Source organism: Nestor notabilis, unplaced genomic scaffold (genome assembly GCF_000696875.1).
Source record: "Nestor notabilis isolate BGI_N333 unplaced genomic scaffold, ASM69687v1 scaffold9698, whole genome shotgun sequence".
NCBI lineage: Eukaryota > Metazoa > Chordata > Aves > Psittaciformes > Psittacidae > Nestor > Nestor notabilis.
In genome coordinates, this window is record NW_009939587.1 from 18864 (window position 1) to 38296 (window position 19433).

The following is a 19433-nucleotide window of genomic DNA, read 5'->3' on the forward strand; positions in this document are numbered from 1 at the left end:
CCCTGTTCCTTAGCCGTTGCATGAGCTGTCACGGAAACAGGGAGTTAGGAAAGAAAGGATACCTAATCCTAAGAGATCTGATGTGGGACTGCCCGGATCTCTTGTTGGAGAGCAGGGTAAGGGTCTAGAAAGGTACAGTGTGAGGGTGTTTTTCCTTGCTGTATTCGGGTGCATTCGCCTCACCTGCAGCGGGCTCTGCTGCCCTCTACCAAACCGCAGCTGCTGCTAACAGCAATGGGAGCAGCGGCCTGAACACGTGAAGAATGGTTTCTGTTTTGGCAATACCAAAAGATTTCATTTCTGTTAGCACCTCTAATCACTCTCGCTGTAATTATCACTCACAACTGGGAACCTGCAGCTGAAACAGTATTTTCTTTAAAGGGAGAGGAAAACCTCAGAAAAATCCCTCCTAGTTTTACAGCAATGAAGAAACTGCCTGAATTTCAGAATGCGAATTACATGTTCAGACATATAACGGTCATGATGACTTCAGTCTGCTCTAGCATAGGAGTGCTTCTGATTTCAAAGTACGGAAGTGGCACAAAGGTGGAATTCTTTTGGTTGTTTTCTTAAGATCCATTTCCTCTTGTTGGAAGGTGTGTGTTTCCTGTGGTACAGCTGCAGGAACTGCTCATCCTGCAGGTGCCAAAGCCAATTCACTGTGTCAAAAAAGGTGTTAGAGAGCATGGTTCTGTTTAAATCCTTTCCATTAGGTGCTGAAGAGCAAAAGATCTAAAATATCTATTAATATATTTTCTCTATACAAGATATATGTCTGCCTTTACACAGACACGTCAACATGGATTTTGGCTTTAAGCTGAATGGCTGCAGGTGGAACTCCTGGGACACGTAACCCATTTTTGCACAGAGCTATATTTTTGCCTGTGCCGTAGTTTTCACTCCAAGTGGAGCATCGTGTGGTGGTTCTGCTAAGTGTCCTGCGGTTCACATTGATGTTGAGCGTAGTGCTCCTTTGGGGTAGAGGAAAATCAGTGTTTCTGGGCAACGCAGAGTGAGCACAGCCAGTGTAAAACAAAAACGTAGTCACAGAAGGTGTGCAACAGAGCGCTTCCTCGTCTCTACCCAACAGTATTAGCAGGAAGTGCTTAGCCTGGAAGGTCATGGCACTGTCTGCTTTGTAAGAGGTTTGTAAAGCAAGTGCAGTTTATGCCATTTCAGAGAAATCATATCACCCAGTTAAATCCTAAACCCCACACCCATGCACTAACCCTTGTGTTAGGTTGTTTGATCAGAGGTTGTTTGTGATGCAGAAATAGCTTTTCAAAGCAAACATTTAATTGAGACTCTCATTAATGTAACTTGACTCCTTTTACGTGTTAAATAGATGAAAAGGAGCTAACCAGAGTATGAAATTCCAGCATGTGTCCACTCACTCTCTGATTTGAGGAGAATTATTTCTTAGTGTAATTTTTCTGCTTACGATATATGGGCTTCCAAAGTGTTGAAGCAACAGATGTTGGCAGAGATCAAAAAGAATACAAAGACATTTTACTCTGCACATATAAAACAAAGGCTAAAGTTTGGGCAGATTTCTATCTGGCAGACTTTCTATCTCTTAGGTCATAGAATGCTTTTGGCACTGACTTTTTGGCAAAAAGCTTTGTCTGGAAATGTATTTAGTCAGCATATGAAATATGATAGCCCTGGTACCACAAACGTGTCTGAAGATACTCTAATAGCGTTAGACTTCAGCCCCATCTGGTGTTGGAACAGGATTCCTGTATTAGTTTTCCAGCATAGGAGAGCCCGTTGCCAAAACACAGAGCAGTACGTGAGGAGACTGACAAATTCATACAAGTGCCTGGTTTACTAATGGTTTCTATTGTTTGCTACGCTGATGAAAACCAGTTGTGGCCGTGGTGAATTCCAGCACAGACGTCCTGCTGCTGAGTTACTAACCATGAGAGACCTGCCTCTTTAACTGAACAAGTTTATTAATGCCCTTTCAGTGTACCTATGTGAACAGCAAGTAGATTTACACCTGAAGCCTGTAAGAATAGAAACTGATTGATTTTCAGTGCCTGTGTTTACAGAAGCAGCGGTGGACATACGGATTCTTTCACCTCAGTAAAAAGCCTCCAATAATGTGAGTTACGCAACAGTGATGAAGAGACCAGACTTGTGGATTTGGCTTAGAAGGCTTAAAATCCTCAGGCATTAATTCATGAAACTTTCAAATCCTGAATGCTCCAATGATTCTAAAGCACAGCAGATTGGTGTTTGGTTTTTACTTAAGGCTGATCGTTTCAGGAAATAAAAAGGTTCACTTTGAAAGAGATGTTCAGTTCTTTTTCAGTTGTTATTTCTAGAGGGGTTAGGTAGAAAAGCTACATGTGAAACAAATCAGGGACTAAAACTCCATGGCTTTGTTTTGAGGATAAAAGACTGGATTCTGCTACTATTGAAAGCTAAAGGAGAAGAAACAGTGACTTTCTGGGAAGGTTCCCCAGCATTTTTATGTGACTTTTCCAGGAGGGCAGTCCAGCCTGAGCCTTCAACCAAAATACCTGCCCAGTTATAATGTGACTGATGAAAAAAGTGCTAAAATGGCAGAGTTTGGAATTGCTTTAACATATTTTGTCACTTAAGCTGAGCTCGTTCATATTTGAAGCTAAAACAAATGATCTCAATTGCATTTAGGAGAGTAAACATACTCTTACTTTCCTGTCTCGTGTTCAAGTGGTTATGTTGAAAGCGATGTGCACTAATCTTCACTTTTATATCCTCTTCCTAGCATTTGTTTTATTGGGCAAAATTAAAGGTCAATGGTCCTGAACTAGTCAAGAGAATTATTCTTGATTCTCAGTCGTTGCCATTTCTCTCTCTCTTGCTCTGCTTTCAGTAATACAGGGCTCAGCTGCCAAAGCTTTAATTCTTCATGGACGACATGAATGATACTTGCAACTCTTCTTGCATTTCAGTTGCATAGTTTTGTAAATGTAGGTAAAATGAGCTAGCACATCAGCAAAAAGCTACTTGCTCGTGCCAGGGTGTTCATAGCATAGAAAATATATGTATAGTGATCAACCTGTTTTTTCCCTGTTCTTATCCTCATTCTCCTTTGTGTTTCAGAATGATCACTGCTCAAGCCAGGAGTCATACTAAGTGAACAGAGCGGAAACATATGGGTGGAATTCTTACCATGCACTGAAGAGCACAGCAGCCGGCGCAGAGCTCTGGGAAAATGTCTGCTTGCAGCACTTTCACTGAACACGTCTGGAAACCTGGTGAATGTAAGAACTGCTTTAAGCCCAAAAGCTTGCATCAGTTACCCCCCGTGTCAGAAAAGAAAGCCCTCTCCCATGGAAATCTGAAAGCCAATGCAAACCAAAGCAACAGCCAGCGTGGGAGAAATACAGGAAGCTTCCGACCGCCCGTGGCAAAGAAACCCACCATAGCTGTGAAACCCACCATGATGGTAGTGGATGGGCAGGGTGTATGTGGCGAGCTCAGCACGCCGGATCATTGTGAGAACAAAGCAGTGCCTGCAGGCTGGAACCGAAACAAAGCTGTCTTGAACAAGAAACCACTGAACAATAATAATGAAGATGAAATTGAAGGTTATAGCCATGTTCATAGGCCTTATGGTGACAATGATGGTGTAGGTAAGATACCAAATAACAATAATAATGGACTGACAGAAGTTTTGAAGGAGATTGCGGGTTTGGATAGCACACCTCAGCTATCGGGAAATGAAACGAACTCGAGAGAAAACTTCTTGGGAAGAATAAATAATTGCTATAAAAAATCATTAGAAAGAAAGATCCCTCCAAGCTGCATGATGGGTGGAATGAAGGATTCACACGGTAAGCACGTTATTCTGAGTGGAAGCACTGAAGTCATAAGCAATGAAGGTGGACGTTTCTGTTACCCAGAGTTCTCCAGCGGAGATGAGAGTGAGGATGACACGTTTTTTGGCAGCATGCAAGAAGAACATGAGAGCTGGGATGAAAGTGATGAGGAGTTGCTAGCAATGGAAATTCGTATGAGGGGCCAACCTCGCTTTGCTAATTTTAGAGCTAACACCCTGTCTCCTGTTCAGTTCTGTGTTGACAAGAAATGGAATACCGTGCCCCTCAGAAACAAGTCTCTCCAGCGGATCTGTGCAGTAGATTATGACGACAGTTACGATGAGATTTTAAATGGTTATGGGGAAGAGGCTGTGATTCTTTATGGGCAAGAGAGCATGCAGAGCATGGTATCTTCTGATTCTACATCCCCTGATTCTTCTTTGACAGAAGAATCTCGTTCTGGAACAACCAGCAGTTCTTCTCAGAAACTCTGTAATGGAGGGTTGTCTCCAGGTACTCCTCAGGATCTCAAACTGATTGAACCAGAATATGAAAGTCTTTGTGACAGTCAGCAAGTGAAAGATGTGTCAAAAGCTCCCCGAAATGTGCCGAAAAGTCTGGAAACTCACAAGGCAGTCCTTGCACTTCGACTGGAAGAGAAGGATGGGAAAATTGCTGTGCAGACTGATAAACAAGAGAATAAAAGTTCTTCAGATGTTGCTGGTCAAGCTGTAACTATAAATCTGGTGCCTGTGGAAGAGCAAGCTAAACCTTACAGGGTGGTCAATATGGAACAACCAGTTTGCAAGCCATATACTGTAGTAGATGTATCAGCTGCCATGACCAATGAATGTAAGGAGAATCAGACTGAAATCTCAGAAACCAAAAATACATCATCTAGCCCAAGCTCACCAGTAACTCCAGGCACACCTATTACATCCTCTGCTGCATCGCCTGTACGAGTGAATGCTAACCTGAAAAAATCCAGTGCAATCAGGTATCAAGAAGTGTGGACTTCTAGCACTAGTCCAAGACAGAAGATACCTAAGGTGGAGTTAATTTCCAACAGCTCAGGACCTTCTGTTCCTCCCAGGAAGACAAGCCACAAGTCAGCTCCTACTTCACCTACAGCTACAAACATTTCTTCCAAAACTATCCCAGTTAAGTCTCCCAATTTATCTGAGATAAAATTCAACAGCTACAACAATGCTGGCATGCCACCTTTTCCTATTATCATTCATGATGAGCCCACCTATGCTAAGAGTTCCAAAAATGCTATTAAAGTTCCTATTGTGATCAATCCAAATGCCTATGATAACCTGGCTATCTATAAAAGTTTCCTGGGGACCAGTGGAGAGCTGTCCATCAAAGATAAAACTACCAGTGTAATAAGCCACACGTATGAAGAAATAGAAACAGAAAGCAAAATGACTGAAGCCGTAGGAAGCAAACCCACTGAACTTTCCCAAGCAAAAGGGGTGGCTAATAGCTCTGAATGCAGGCTGGGTTCTGTGGCTCAAAAGGTCCAAGAGTTTAATAGCTGTCTCGGTAAAAGTCAGATATCGCCACAGAGAAGTCATAGTTCTGACCACAGCTCCCCACCAAGGGTTCAGAAGACAACACAGGAGCCTGCAGCAAAACCAGACATAACACCAGAGGCTTCTGCTGGCAGCAGCAGCAGCAGCAGCAGAGAGAACGCAAGCACGGTGCTTTCACAGATTGTGGCTTCTATCCAGCCCCCGCAGTCTCCTCCTGAAACGCCTCAGTCTGGACCCAAGTCCTGTAGCGTAGAAGAACTGTATTCCTTACCCCCTGATGGAGATGCTACTAAAAACACCCTGGTACGACCCAAATCTCTGTTTACATCACAGTCTGAAGTAGAGTCATCCAAGACAGTGGAAAACGCTGCCATTAAGATGCAGAAAGATTCACTTTCGCAGCCAGTTGCCACTCACTCTCCAAAGCCAGTGAGAGCCTCCCCAAATACCGCAAGTCCCAAAACAGAGCAAGCACCACCATTTCCTCCTCCACGGTCCACTTCTTCACCCTATCATGCAAGTAACTTGCTGCAAAAACATTTCAGCAACTGGAGCAAACCAAACAGTCCCACCAGGTCGACAGAGGCCGAGTCAATCCTTCATTCAGAAGGTCGGCGAGCTGCTGATGCGAAACCCAAACGCTGGATATCGTTTAAGAGCTTCTTCCGCCGCAGAAAAGCTGATGATGAGGAAGACAAAGAGAAGGAACGAGAGAAAGGAAAACTGGTGGGTCTTGATGGAACTGTTATACACATGCTCCCCCCTCCTCCAGTTCAGCGTCATCACTGGTTCGCTGAGGCCAAGTCAGACTCCAGTGAGAAGCCGTCGATTGTTTTCATGTATAGATGTGAACCAGCACAAGCTGAACCAAAGGCTGAGCATCAGAACAAGAGTGGAGTGGAATCTGCTATCGCAGATGCGCTAGCGAGAGACAAAGGAGAAACACAGGAGAAGTCACCAGAGAACTTGGATCAGAAAACAGTGAGCCATTCATCACCACCTCAGATTCCCAAGAAAATCCCCAGGTACTGCTCATCTTTTTTAGTCATTTACTCGTAGTGAACTGTCCTGTATATACTGCTGAGAAGGGGAGAAGATAAGGAGGTTTATTACATTAAGTTTAGTTTTTTGGAAGTGTATTTATTTCATGTAACTTAAAGCATATTTTTAGAATCTTTGAGTTGTATTGGGTATCAGAAAAGATTAAGAAAAATTGGCTAGGAACAGTAGCTGATATTTGGAGTTTGCATTGCAGGTTCACTAACATGTCACAATAGCCATGTTACATTGAGTTGGATACATTTCCCTGAACTTTTAGTTTAAGTGTTCTATGAAGACTTTCCCTGCAGAAATAGAAGGCAGCTATTGAAAAGGATAATGGAAATGAAAAGGTCCATGACTCACAAAAGGTGGTGTGCTAACTTTATCTTGCATACCCGAGAACACAATAGATGCAAATTAACCTGATGCTACACTGCAACATCACTGCAGCACTCCCAAAATAAACCATGTAAAAAAAGTAATAATAGAGTTAGATTATCTGTAAAATATCTGCATCTTGTAAGGCCTTTAGTGATGAATATACTTTGGTCCCTATCTGCACTGGATTCAGTAGAGCTGGTCGCTCCAGTTAAGCCTGACAATTTTGTTTGGTGTTTTCGTTGACACATTTGAGAGGTGGCCAATGCCAGCCTCATGGAGTTCACCATGGGCAAGTGCAAGGTCCTGCACCTGGGTCGGGGCAACCCCAGGCACAACTACAGGTTGGGCAGACAAGCGATTCAGAGCAGCCCTGCGGAGAAGGACTTGGGGGTGTCAGTGAACAGGACCCAGCTTCAGTGTGCACTGTCAGCCCAGAAAGCCAACCATATATTGGGCTGCATCAAAAGAACCATGACCAGCAGGTTGAGGGAGGTGATCCTGCCCCTCTGCTCTGCTCTCGTGAGACCCCACTTGCAGCACTGCGTGCAGCTCTGGTGTCCTTAAAGTGAGAAGGACATGGAGCTGCTGGAGCAAGTCCAGAGGAGGGCCGCAGGGATGATGAGCGGCTGGAGCACTTCCTGTATGAAGACAGGCTGAGAAAGTTGGGGCTGTTCAGCCTGGAGAAGGGGCAATGGGTTTAAACCGAAACAGGGGAAGTTCAGGTTACACGTAAGGAAGTTCTTTACTGTGAGCGTGCTGAGGCGCTGGCACAAGTTACCCCGAGAAGTGGCGAATGCTCCATCCCTGGCAACATTCAAGGCCAGGATGGACAGAGCCTTGGGTGACATGGTCTAGTGTGAGGCGTCCCTGCCCATGACAGAGGGGTTGGAACTAGATGATCTTAAGGTCCTTTCCAACCCAAACCATTCTGTGATTCACTGTTTCGGTTTCTGTGAAAGTGTTTGGCCAGTAGATACTTATTTTACTCCTATAACTCTGTGACAGTTCAATGTCTTAGATCTGTCTGTTAGTCTAAGGGTCTGTTTGTTCCCTTATCAAGGGTACACATGCTTTCTTGGCTGTCTCTGAACATGAAGGAGTGTGTTTACTTCCAGATATGCATTGTTTTCAACATACCACTGAGCTCCTACAGCTCATGGCAGTGCATAACCTAAGAGGGCTGGAGACGCTTGTTGCAGTCAGTCCCACGGGCAGAGTAGGCATTTCACTACGTAGAGACCACAGCTGTGGATGTATTAGAATGTCTTCCAATGTTATTATACACATCAATTCCAAAATAGCTTCAAACTTGCATTATTTAATTCATTATCACAATAACATAGTGGTAGGAAGTGAAAAATGTTGTGACGCTTGAGCTATGTGTGAGCCTCAGAATATGTATCACAGCAGTGTTTGGTTTTCTTTCTCCATTGTCTATACAAGAGAGTTGCAGTGAATTTTAGTTAAAATGGTTTAAAAATTGACTTAACTGGTAGAATTCTCTTCATGAGCACAGTTTTGAGTTTACCATACACCTATTACTGCTTGTCTTAAAGAGAAATAACTGTTCAAACTAACCGAGAGTGACCATTTGCACCAAGTAATGAAATCACTTTTACATCACATCTTGGGAACAGCATTCTGACAAAGATCAGGACTACTTTTCAGACTGTTTGCCTTTTGTCAGATGTGGACAGCATTGGGGTTTGTAATGTAAGGTGGTGATAGGGTTTATCATGGTATGATGTAAAGCTGGTTTCTGTAGATTTACATTTGAAGTAATTGCCCCAAATACAAGATAGGATGCTCTTCAAAACCTCAGTATACTGCCTGTCACTACAGACTCGGTTGAACTGCAGTCTCAGGGTCAAGGATTTTACTTTAAAAAGAAAAAAAAGTACTTGAAAATTAACAAATAGGGTTTAAAAAGTCCCAGTACAATCTGGGGGGGGCAGTTTCAGAAACACGAAGCAGTTATGGAGCTGTAAGCGTTCAGCATCTCTGCAAGATGTATGGCACCACAGTAACACAGGGCTGTGGGCGATGACAAAAGAGGGTATTTACAGGTTAAGGCTTAAGACTGGGGAATGTACCCAGGGCTACAATAACCTTTGATAGGAGCCTAGTCTCTCTAGACTTACCCTAAATCAAATGGGAAGAAGTAGGTAACTTTAGAGAGCAAGTTAAACAACTGGAGAAGTTTGTGCTCTCAACCCCTCTTTAGAGGAACCAGTTCTTTCTGTTATCTCCAGGGGAACCTAAAGAAAATGAGGTTGTACCAACATTTTTGTTTCTAGCAGCATTACCATCAGGAGATGCACTTGCTCCCACCTCCTTAGTGCCCCACTCTTGTGCTGGCAAGACAGATTAATTGTTGCTAAAAATCAGTACTCACATCAGCTTTATCATTAATTGGAATGAAAATGAGATGGGTTTAGAGCACCATGGTTAATGATGCAGCAATTGTTCTCAGGCAAAACCTGAAATTTATCTCTCAAAATATAATGTGCTATTTTTGTCTACCTCATTGTAGTTGATGTAGGTGGTACAGCACAGCGTGGCATCCACACAGCACACGTTTAAACAAAAAGAGATTCATCAAAGGCTTTGTTATCTAGTGGATTAGGCTGTTGCTACTGGAATTTCACAAGATAAAGGCTTCTTTTCACCTTTATAGAGAGATCACTGTAGCAGATTTTTAGATTGAGATGTTTCCTAAAAGAAAACTGCAGAACAGCCTTCTGATTCTTCTTTTCCTATCTTCATAAACCACAGCAGAGCTGAACTGAAACATCATTCAGCACTGGTTTAGATGGCAGTGCCTTTGTAAATCAAGGTACAACTGATTTGTGCACAGCCATTTCCATTTCAGTTATGTATTAAACTGAATAGCTTCCTTTCATAGCTACAAATCAGCCATAACTTTCCTTTATAGGATCTTTGGGCCAGACTTGGATGAAGTAAAGATAAACTGTATGTTTACTGAAGTACTTCCTTCAGATAGTGAGGTCTGCATATTGGGTCCATTCTGGTTTAGATAAGAAAACGTTAATTCATGGTTAAAGTTGGGATTACCAGTCTAATTCCTATAAAGATGTTAACTGTGTCAAAAGCATTGGAGCTCGTAATCTCTAGATCTGAGTTCTGTTGTTCCGTAGCTGCAGAAGGTCACTACCCTATTGTTGTGTCTTGCTTCCAAAAGGGGTGAAATGCTTATACATACTTTAAAGATTTGTTTTGAACCTTTTTCTTAAAAAGCATCACAGTTACACACTACCCCAGCCATTGGCATTCTTTTAAGGCCATTTTTCCTTGTTAAAACAGCTCCTGGGTGTTTCAGTGGACACTTTTCATGGGCTCTCTATTTATCAGACGACATAGATATCAAAGCTTTTGGAAATGCCTTGCTATCCTTCAAATCTTACCCCAGTGACACACTTGTAGGATGAAGTTCACACCTTGAGTCACTTCCAGACAGATTGCTGCTCCTGGAATGAACATAAATGTCAGTGACAGGAGAAAATTGGCCAAAACCTTGCACAGTTCCCGCCTGCTATGGGAGCATTTCAGGAGTATAAGTGATTCTCAAATGCTGTTTGTTGTGCTGACTGCCTTGAGGTTGCTGATGACTGCTCCCACTGTCTGCTTTACATTACACTAAGTCAAATGTGATTTCTAGAATCTGAGCTAGGCGTTGAATTTCCATATGCAGGCAATGAAGAAAGACAATTCCAGTGAGGTCATTTAGAGCACCAAGACTTAAAAGGCCCCAAATGGGCTATTTCTTCAGTAGGTTTTGTAGCAATTTTATTTATGACATTAACTGTTATTTAAGGGGAAAAAAAGATAAAATGGGTGACTGAGGCTCGGGGAGTGCCACAGTGCCCATCATCTGTGGCCTGGGCCTTCTGAACCCGAGCAGCATAAGGAATGGAGCTCTCCTGAGTCAGTGGGATAGGAGCCATGAAATTACTGTGAGTTCTCTGTGTGTCGAGAGGAATATGGATGTTGTAACAGATTACTCAGTGAAAACAACTGCAATCATTGTTCTTCAGAAATACAGTCATATATTAAGACCAGGATTGCATCCAGAGACAGGCAGGAATAACTACCACTGCCACATTCCACTTTCTCACTGTCATTGATCCAATCCTGCAGATTCCACAGCTGCTTCAGAAACTACTTGAGAACAAAATCTTTTCAATCACAGTAGGGCTCTGTTCAAAACAAAGTCCTTCCCAGTTTAGAGAACCTCTTGTGTAAGTCTTAAGGTAAGGTTCTCACCTCAATCCAAAACACTGTAAGAGTAGCTTGCATAAATTTGGGAGGAGAATTCAAGGATGTTATAGAACAAAAGAATAATCTTGCTCGAGCAAGTCTACTGAAATGGGAGAAATTCCCAACTGCAGCGTTCATGTGGAACTATCAGCTCCCCCACCTTCTCAAATCTGTCTTGATTTAGGTATTAGCAAGGTTTATTTACCCTAACAGCACTCAACAGTGCTTTTAAAAGGATTAACCATCTATCTTACCTGGTTTCATCAACGAAAAACTTGTGTGAGATTTTTCTTTAGAACATCTCTCTGCTAACAGAATTGGGAATCACGCACATTCGTTAAGCAAGAAGTTTAGTAACCTTTTATGTGAATACTTGTAAACACCAAACACTGTTAAAGAACCAAGTAGAAGGGATTTTACCATTTATTGTTTTATAAATTTAGATTAAGCAATGGTAAATCGTGTATTATTGTTCTTAACTCCTCTGATACAGTCTGGAAAAGGGGAAGACTGAGAACTTAACATGGATAAAGACAAATGTCTTTTTTAGAATGCACAGTTAATCTGTGGAACTCACTGATGTTAAGTTTCACTGACACTAAAGAGCTTAGCAGGATGTCTTTACTGGATTATCAAATGTACTCCCTTTATCCATGCAAACATCGCTTTATACCAGATTTAAAACAAAATACATAAATTCCCATGCTTCAGGATTAATCCAACTTCTAAATCATTAAGAAATAGGAATACCCTTGATGGCTTAGTTATTTCAGGTTATCATTTGAGAAGTTTCTTCCACTTTCTTCTTAAGTGACTATTTCTGGCTATTTCGGGTGATGAGGAACTGAAGTGCATGAGCCATTGCATATGTACACCCATATGTACTCTGACTGAAACCTGGGCACTGATGGACTTTGCTTAGTGTTTTGCAGAAATAAAGTGATCTGTGTTCTGGGTAGAAGTTCCTGTGTAAGGAGGCCTTGACCGCCTCCAAGCCATGAACCTCTCTGCATTTTTCCTCAAGCATTACTCAGTCAATTTAGGCTTTATATTAGTTTTATTAGTTTAAAAGTGTTAGGCCTGAGGGGATCTCAAAGGGATGTCTTTGAAACTAACTATATCTAGAAATTACACAGATTTTTTTGTGTAAAACTGAGTCGTCTTCCTTGTCTGGCTCTCTCATCTCAACCTGCCTACTGCTTTGCTGATGTCCACTGAGGGAGGAGATCCTAGTCTCAGCTGGGTCGAAGGCCACATCAGCTTTCCTCTGTTGCTGTCACTAGTTTCTGCCACTTGGATTTATGTGCTGTCTTGCACAGAGCTGTACTCCCTCAGCTTGACCTCTAGAGCTGACCCTAATTCAGGAATGCACTCTCAGAATCACTTCTTACAAATATTCCACTTCCTCTCCCTTATATTCATCGCTGCTTATGAATCACTCTAATTGAGAAGGCGTGATGTGAATAGAGAAAAACACAGGTCACACACTAGCTGTGATTCCACTGTCCTCATGAAAACCAACACACTGCACGGGCTGCCTTCTGGATTCTTATTATTCCAAAAAGACCAGGGCAAGTTAGAGCACATCATCTTTTGGCTACCCTCCAAAAACTGTGGAGGAGGAGAGCTGGAGGGAAGGAGTCAGGGGCATTTGTCCCCACAGAAGAAAACCACTTTTAAAACCATTTTGAGCTTATGTGCGTGGGAATGACAAGCATGTGAGTTCAGTGGGATGTTAGTCTGAAGGACAGTCATTTTTCTGGCGAGCAGAGTTCTCTGAGGTAATTCATTTCCTATGAAGTTTGGGTTTGAAATAAAAAAGGGAAGAGAACAAGGCTTGGACAGAGGAGGCTGCACCCACTATGGTAAAAGCTAAATATGTGCTCTTATGCAAGGCATCAAAGAATCCATCCTGGCAAAATAGCTATAAATATCCCAAATAAGGAGATAGCTTTAAGTATCACTTGCTATCAACAAGCAGATACAAAGTTAGGCAAAATCAGGCTTTAATAGCTCTAATCTCGGAGAGCTGCTTGTTTATCAGCTGCTCCGCTTCTCTTGAAAACTGCTAGTTTTAACTGTTTAGGCTACCCATGAAGCAAAAGGAAGTGGGAATTTGGGTCCTGCAGCTTGCAGGGTGAGGATGTTTTCCCCATTTGTTCCTTCTGGGGTCTGTCGGCGCTGGTCATGGGTTGGCATTTTGCTCGTGGGTCGCTGCACCGCGTATGGATGCTGGATGTCTCCATCTTTTCTTTTCAGTTACAGGGAAGCTTTTCCCCAGGGATTTCATGGCCTGACACCGAAGTGCTAAGATTTAAAATGTATTAGATTCATACACTGAGACTGGTCGGAATACAGATGTGAGCGATTCACTTACTTTTACCAGTGGCTTAGTCTAAGTTCTTAAAACTCCTCTTGAAACTGGAACCTGCTTTTCCTTAACTAATTACCATGACTAAGACCATAGCTGTCATACCAGAACAGTGATGTAGTAGACTGTGAACTGTTTTCAGCTCAGGAGGCAGTGGAAGAGTTAAGAAGGCAGGGCTGTAGCTAACTGGTTTCCTGGGGCGCTTTGGCAAGTCCCTGGGCCCAACCCCTAAGGTAAACACTAAGGTGCAGGAGGTGTATCACTCTGTGCAGAGTTCAGCCTGTTGCTTACAGCTTGCACAACTTGTAGCACATCAGAACACTGTGGGATCAATGGCTCGCCAGAGTTTCAAGACATGATTAAAAGACTCAAGAAGGCCCTGAAAGAATTTCCTTTAATGGGGAATTGTGTGAGTGAGTACAGTGGGTGAGTTGGTATTTTTTTCTTTCTTCCTTTCTAGCTGTTGGTTTACTTTGGCAAAATGCTTCTGAGCTTAGGTTTAGTGAATGTGCTTGCATGTGTCTGGTTTGGAGAATGAGAATGTTCTGTACCTCACCGGTCGATACTAAAAACTTACTTCGAGATACGGTAATTCCTGGTTTGTGGCAATGACAGAACTGTAAAGCCATTAGAACCTCCTTCTTCCTAAAGGAAATATTATTGTTGAGGAATGCAGGTATGTATGTGATTTACAGCAACTACAAGCCTTTAGATGATTTTTTTCATCATCTTGAGAGCCTTGTTACTGCTTTAATTTCATGTATGCTTTGCTCTGGAATTATACGAGGTTAACTCTTTCACGTGGATATATTTATGGCACATGGAATGTTCTTCACACCATTCCTATGCATGGTACTAAAAATGTACAAAAAAAATTGATTCTGATTAAAGATTACATCTTTTTGAACTTATGCCATTTTCCCCTCTTTTACTAACAACTTCTAATGAGTTTGGTTTGTATCAGCCTGCAGTTAGAACTCATGAGTCTGAGTAGAAACAGCATGTGCGCACTGCACCGTACACGGAGCCTTGTGTTATGCAAAGCACTGGCATGTTTTAATCTTTGTAGTCTGGGATTGCTAGAAGATTATGTATCATGATTTTCAGTAGTTTGGCTTTGACATAGAGAGACATAAGCCTGTAATTTATGTAAAGTCTTTGAGGAAGTTTTAAATCTGTACCACACAAATTAATTATCTGCCCAGATGTATGATGTGGTGCTCAGCTTGTGAAGGAAGTGTTACTCCTATCCCTTGTGGAAGTCAGGAGTACTTAAATTCTTGCTTCTGTTTGATTAGTGAGCAGGACACTGAGATTGGCTTATCGTGAGTATTTGTTTCTGTGAGAGAGAGAGAGCATAAAGGCACAAAAATATTTTTGCTCTGACGTGGTTTTGTGGCATATTATTGATAATTGCTGTTGTTTTCATTAGGATTGGGGTTTTTTTAATAAACCTGGATATTTTTTTAATACCTATATTGCATAATTTTGAAATCATACTGCAATAAATATATCCATGGCAACCGATTGAATCCCTGATTGTCACACTTTTTAAGTTTATAAGTCATCACAATTTGATTAAAACTTCATAGCTAAGAGCAAGCACAGAGGAATGTCTTCATGGCCTTTTACAATTGGTCTAATGCAGATGGATTTTAATCCTGGAGAATTTTACCTGGGAAATACATGACTGGCTTAGATAAGCTACTGGTCTGTTTCCCAAAGTGTCAATTCTCCAAATCCTACCAGTATATGAAGATGTATGATTAGAGTTTCATGCATTTGTTAAGATTTAACAGCCCCCATGCTATACCTTGTATCTTCGATTAAGGCAAAATCACTGATTAGTAAAAAGCACCTTAAACTCTGCTGCTGTCCTGTGAGTCCTACATGTTTTATGCAGAATCATGCCTGCATATACAGGCACACGTATCTTGATTGTAGTCGACTGTTAAACATTTTATGACCCCTTTTGTATGAAAGGCATGAACATGTTACTATTTCAGTCAAAAGTTGTTTCTTCTTATTAAGGAAAATAAATATTATAGAAAGTTGTTTTTTAACAAGCAGGCTGAAAAGAGCTTTACTGCTTTACCCGTTCGTTCCCTTTCCTGAAGACATTTAATGCCTCATCTGGTATTCTGCCAGTAGGATCTAGCACCCAGCTTTGTTCTCCAGGTGATTTTGCCTTGTTTTGTTTCAGTCAAGTGCCCGATGATACGACACTGGAGGATTTGTCCCCTCGTGTTCCCAGAGCTGTGTTTGTGAAGCAGGACAATGGTGGCAGTGCCTCGGTCATACCAGTATCATCTGTCCGTGGCCCACAGGGGGAGGAAGAAAAGGAAGAAACCTCAAATTCTCCTGACTTAAATGTTTGCAGCGCTACATACAGCAATTTAGGTAAGTGTGTTCTCACAGCAGAAAATCTAAGTTATCTCAGGTCTTACACACCTTTCTGGGGCATGAAGAACCTTCAGAACAGCTCAGTGCACTTCTGTAAGGTTAGTTTTTAAGGACAATCTTTTACATATTAGTTTATAGAAGATAGTTTTGTTGCCTCATTCTGAGGTACACAACCAAGACAATGAAGATTCCACACACTCAAAGGTTTTTCTTTCCTATGATTTTAAAGCTATCTTTTAATTGCCCTTAATGATAAACATCTCAAATACTTTCACAAGGCACGTTGTTTGATCTGTTTGGAGGAGATTTTATCCAAGAAGTTTAACATACAGAGCAGATCGACTTTTAGGACGTTTTATTTTAGAGCATCAATAACATCTAAAATATTTATAGCCATCTTTTGTTTATGAAAACATTTCTTATCCCAGCCTGTGAGTTTACTGTTGCTCCTTCAGAACAGTTGAAGGTATGAATGTCCTGAAGGTACTGCGCAGTCTATTCAACTACCACTAAATTCCTGACACGTATTAAAAAGATACATGTGAGCAGGGCTTCTCTGGGAAATAAGTGAGCAAGAAAAAGAAGCATCTCTTGAGATATAATATCAATCAATATTACCAGCCTCATTTTGTAAAGCATTTTGAAGTGAACAAAAATCTCTCATTTATGATGTTCAAGAACATCTGAATGCAGGTGTTTCTGTAGTGCTCCAACTTGTATTATGTATTAAGCATCTGGACAATTTATTAAGCATTTGGACAAGAGTAACCTGACTGCACTGAGATGGCTCACACGTACAGGGGGTTTGGCACGTCCACACAGGTTTGAGGGATCAAGGACTACATTTCAAAGCCTCAGGTGTATACATTCCTCAGACACTTAGTGATATTGTTGCATTTTTTTTCCCAAAATGTGAATTAGTGGCCAACTTATTAATGTCTTCTGCTACCAAAACATTCATTAGATGTTGTTTGTAAAGCATCAGGAGGGAAAATATCCTGCCCAAGAGTGCTATTAACCTCTACCAAGAAATTGTAACTTCAAGGAAGAAAACTAATATTTATATTTTTATGGTGAATTATTGAAAGATCCAATGAGTTGCTTTCATATATATATATGATATACATATATGTGTATCTGTATATTTTCTGAATTTAGGACATAACGATGTTACAGATAGAATCCAGTCAGTACATCTAGCTACATCAAAACTATTTATGGCACGGTTAGCCCATGTTCCTTACCAGACAGACATATAAAAGGATCAAGCTAAGGTATCATTTGACGTATGAAATATCACTTACTCCTCATGGTGAGATCTCTGGTTTTTAGCCAGAGTACTCGTACAGTCCAGAGACTACTTGTATTTCGTAGCTAAATTGCCTATCATGGGAAAGGCAATAAAATACCATTAAACACTGGAACAGGTTGCCCAGGGAAGTTGTAGAGTCTCCACCTGTGGAGATACACAAAACCCAACTGGACATGGTCCTGGACACCCTGGTCCAGCTGTGGCTCTGACTGAGCAGAGAAGGTTGGACCTGACCATCTCAGGAGTCCCTTCCAACCTAAATGCTTCACCTAAATCACTTCCATCAGTCCTTATTTTTGGCAGTGTTTTTCCTGTGTAAAACTGTATAAAACTGAACTCATAGCATTGTATTCAAAATCTTCTCCTCATCCTTGGTTACCTTGGTTTGCTGTCACCAAAGTAAATTTTAGGTTTGAAAGAGTTAAACTAACTTTTAGGCTTGGCTTGCGTCTGGCTTGGCAAGCTTGCTACTTGTTGTTAAAAGCAATGCTACCCTAAATGGCACTGAGTTCTCTGGCTGCCGTTCAAGCCTTTCTCTGGTTTATTAAAACAGCCTCACTAATGCAGATAGCTATCAAGAGATTACTAGGTAGGGATAGAGAGTAATTCCTACTTGTTTGCACATCTTACATCACCGAGCAGCAAAATCATCTATTTCATAGAGTTAACAAATACTGATCTACATAACTGAAAGAAAGGATACAACAAGAATTTACATCGCATTTGACTCTTGCTTCAACTGCAGTTGTTTCTACAGTTACCTTTTTTATAGCTACATACTACACTTTGGAGTTTGGAAAATATATTGTGGCCATTTCAATTTGCAGCATAATTCACAATATCCACTTTTTAAATACTGATATAATACATATTCTATGGGGGTTTTATTGAAAAGCAGGCAATACTGTGTCATTACTTTGGTAGACATCTAATCTGCAGTTGTGACATGTCACATGAAATTTTATGAACAGAAATTATGGCAAGCTTTGGTAAACTTCCATCTGCAGTCAGGTAGTAGTTTATATTGGGTATTGCCCTCAAATATAGCTGGTTTTGGCCTTCTCCTGCTCCCACAGGAGTTGTGCCATCATCAGTTTACAGTCCTGCCTGCAAAACCTGTGAGTGTGCCTGCAGATACTTGTCAGGAAACAAACTGCAGATGCAGAGTTTGAGACTAGCTCATGTATAAAATCTGGGCTGTATTTGTTATTTCATCCAACCTGTAACATCATCCATCTAGGAATTAAAGAAATAAATGCAAGCCTTACAAAGGTAAAGGATTCTTCTCTGGGAATCAGATATGGTGTAAAAGACTTGGGGCTTTCAGGAAACCTGAGGTCCCACCATGATGACAGGATAAAAGAGCCCTGGATAAAAGAGGTGTTCTGGGTGTTTGAGCAGGAGGAGTTTAAGAAGAATGGCTAAGAAAACACTGCACAGGCTCTAAAGAAAAGCTTTGCAAATGCCTAGTATTGTGGCAGGCACTTTACAGGGACTAATTGAAGAAGCTGAATCTGTTTAGCTTATCAAAGAAACAGTCTGGCTCGATCCTGGCGTGGTTGGATGCTCAAGTGATGAGCAGAACTCTGATGAGGGATACCTTTGCTATCAACAGCCAGCACATTTTAAAACCCCAGTAGCTGCCAGTGGAATCTAGATGCAGAAACAAATGTTCAGATGTGTAAGGTCAGGCCTGGATGTTTCTTTTTTATGGTGTGCCCTTATTCTAACAGAAGTTAATTCAGGTAAGCCTTGTAGCTTAGGATAAGGAAGACAAGAGACTAGATTGTTAAAGTATTTTCCTTTATAAATCTTTAATTTTTTATGTCTTTGAATTTGTTAAGGAAATAGACTTGATTGAACTTGCATTGCTGTAAATAGATGAAGATATTCTCAATATACTCGGGATAGTGTTTCTATCATTTAAAAAAGACTAGGTCATGTTATCATCAGCTATTTTTCTCCTTACACCTAAAGAAAGGTGAGAAAAAGAGACTAAGTTTCTAGGTTTTATGATTGTTGACACTGGAAAAAAACCCAAATAACACCATCTGCCATGGAGTATTGCCTCAGTCAGTAAGTTAGACCAGAGCAATGTGCTTTAGCCAGGCTATAAATAAGGTAGTGAAATCATTGCTGACTAAAACTGACAGTTCAGTGACAGGCAGTGATTACAGTATCAGTCTGAGGCATTTTGTATAATATATAATTAGTACAGGTAATATCTTTAACATGGTGTAATGGAGGGCGGGCAGCAAGACCTGACAAGTCACCAAGGCAGACAAGCTGTTGCATCT

The 19433-nt window shown here is 41.3% G+C and overlaps 1 protein-coding gene across 1 annotated transcript in view; it reads left to right on the top strand.

Moving 5' to 3' along the window:
- The first annotated feature begins 3205 nt into the window (after positions 1 to 3205).
- The window catches only part of PEAK1 (pseudopodium-enriched atypical kinase 1), a 31307-nt gene continuing 15079 nt past the window's right edge, over positions 3206 to 19433 (top strand). The window contains exons 1-2 of the mRNA XM_010019940.1: positions 3206 to 6375; positions 15625 to 15821. Of these exons, the coding sequence (XP_010018242.1) occupies positions 3206 to 6375; positions 15625 to 15821 (3367 nt within the window). The remainder of the gene's footprint in view (positions 6376 to 15624; positions 15822 to 19433) is intronic.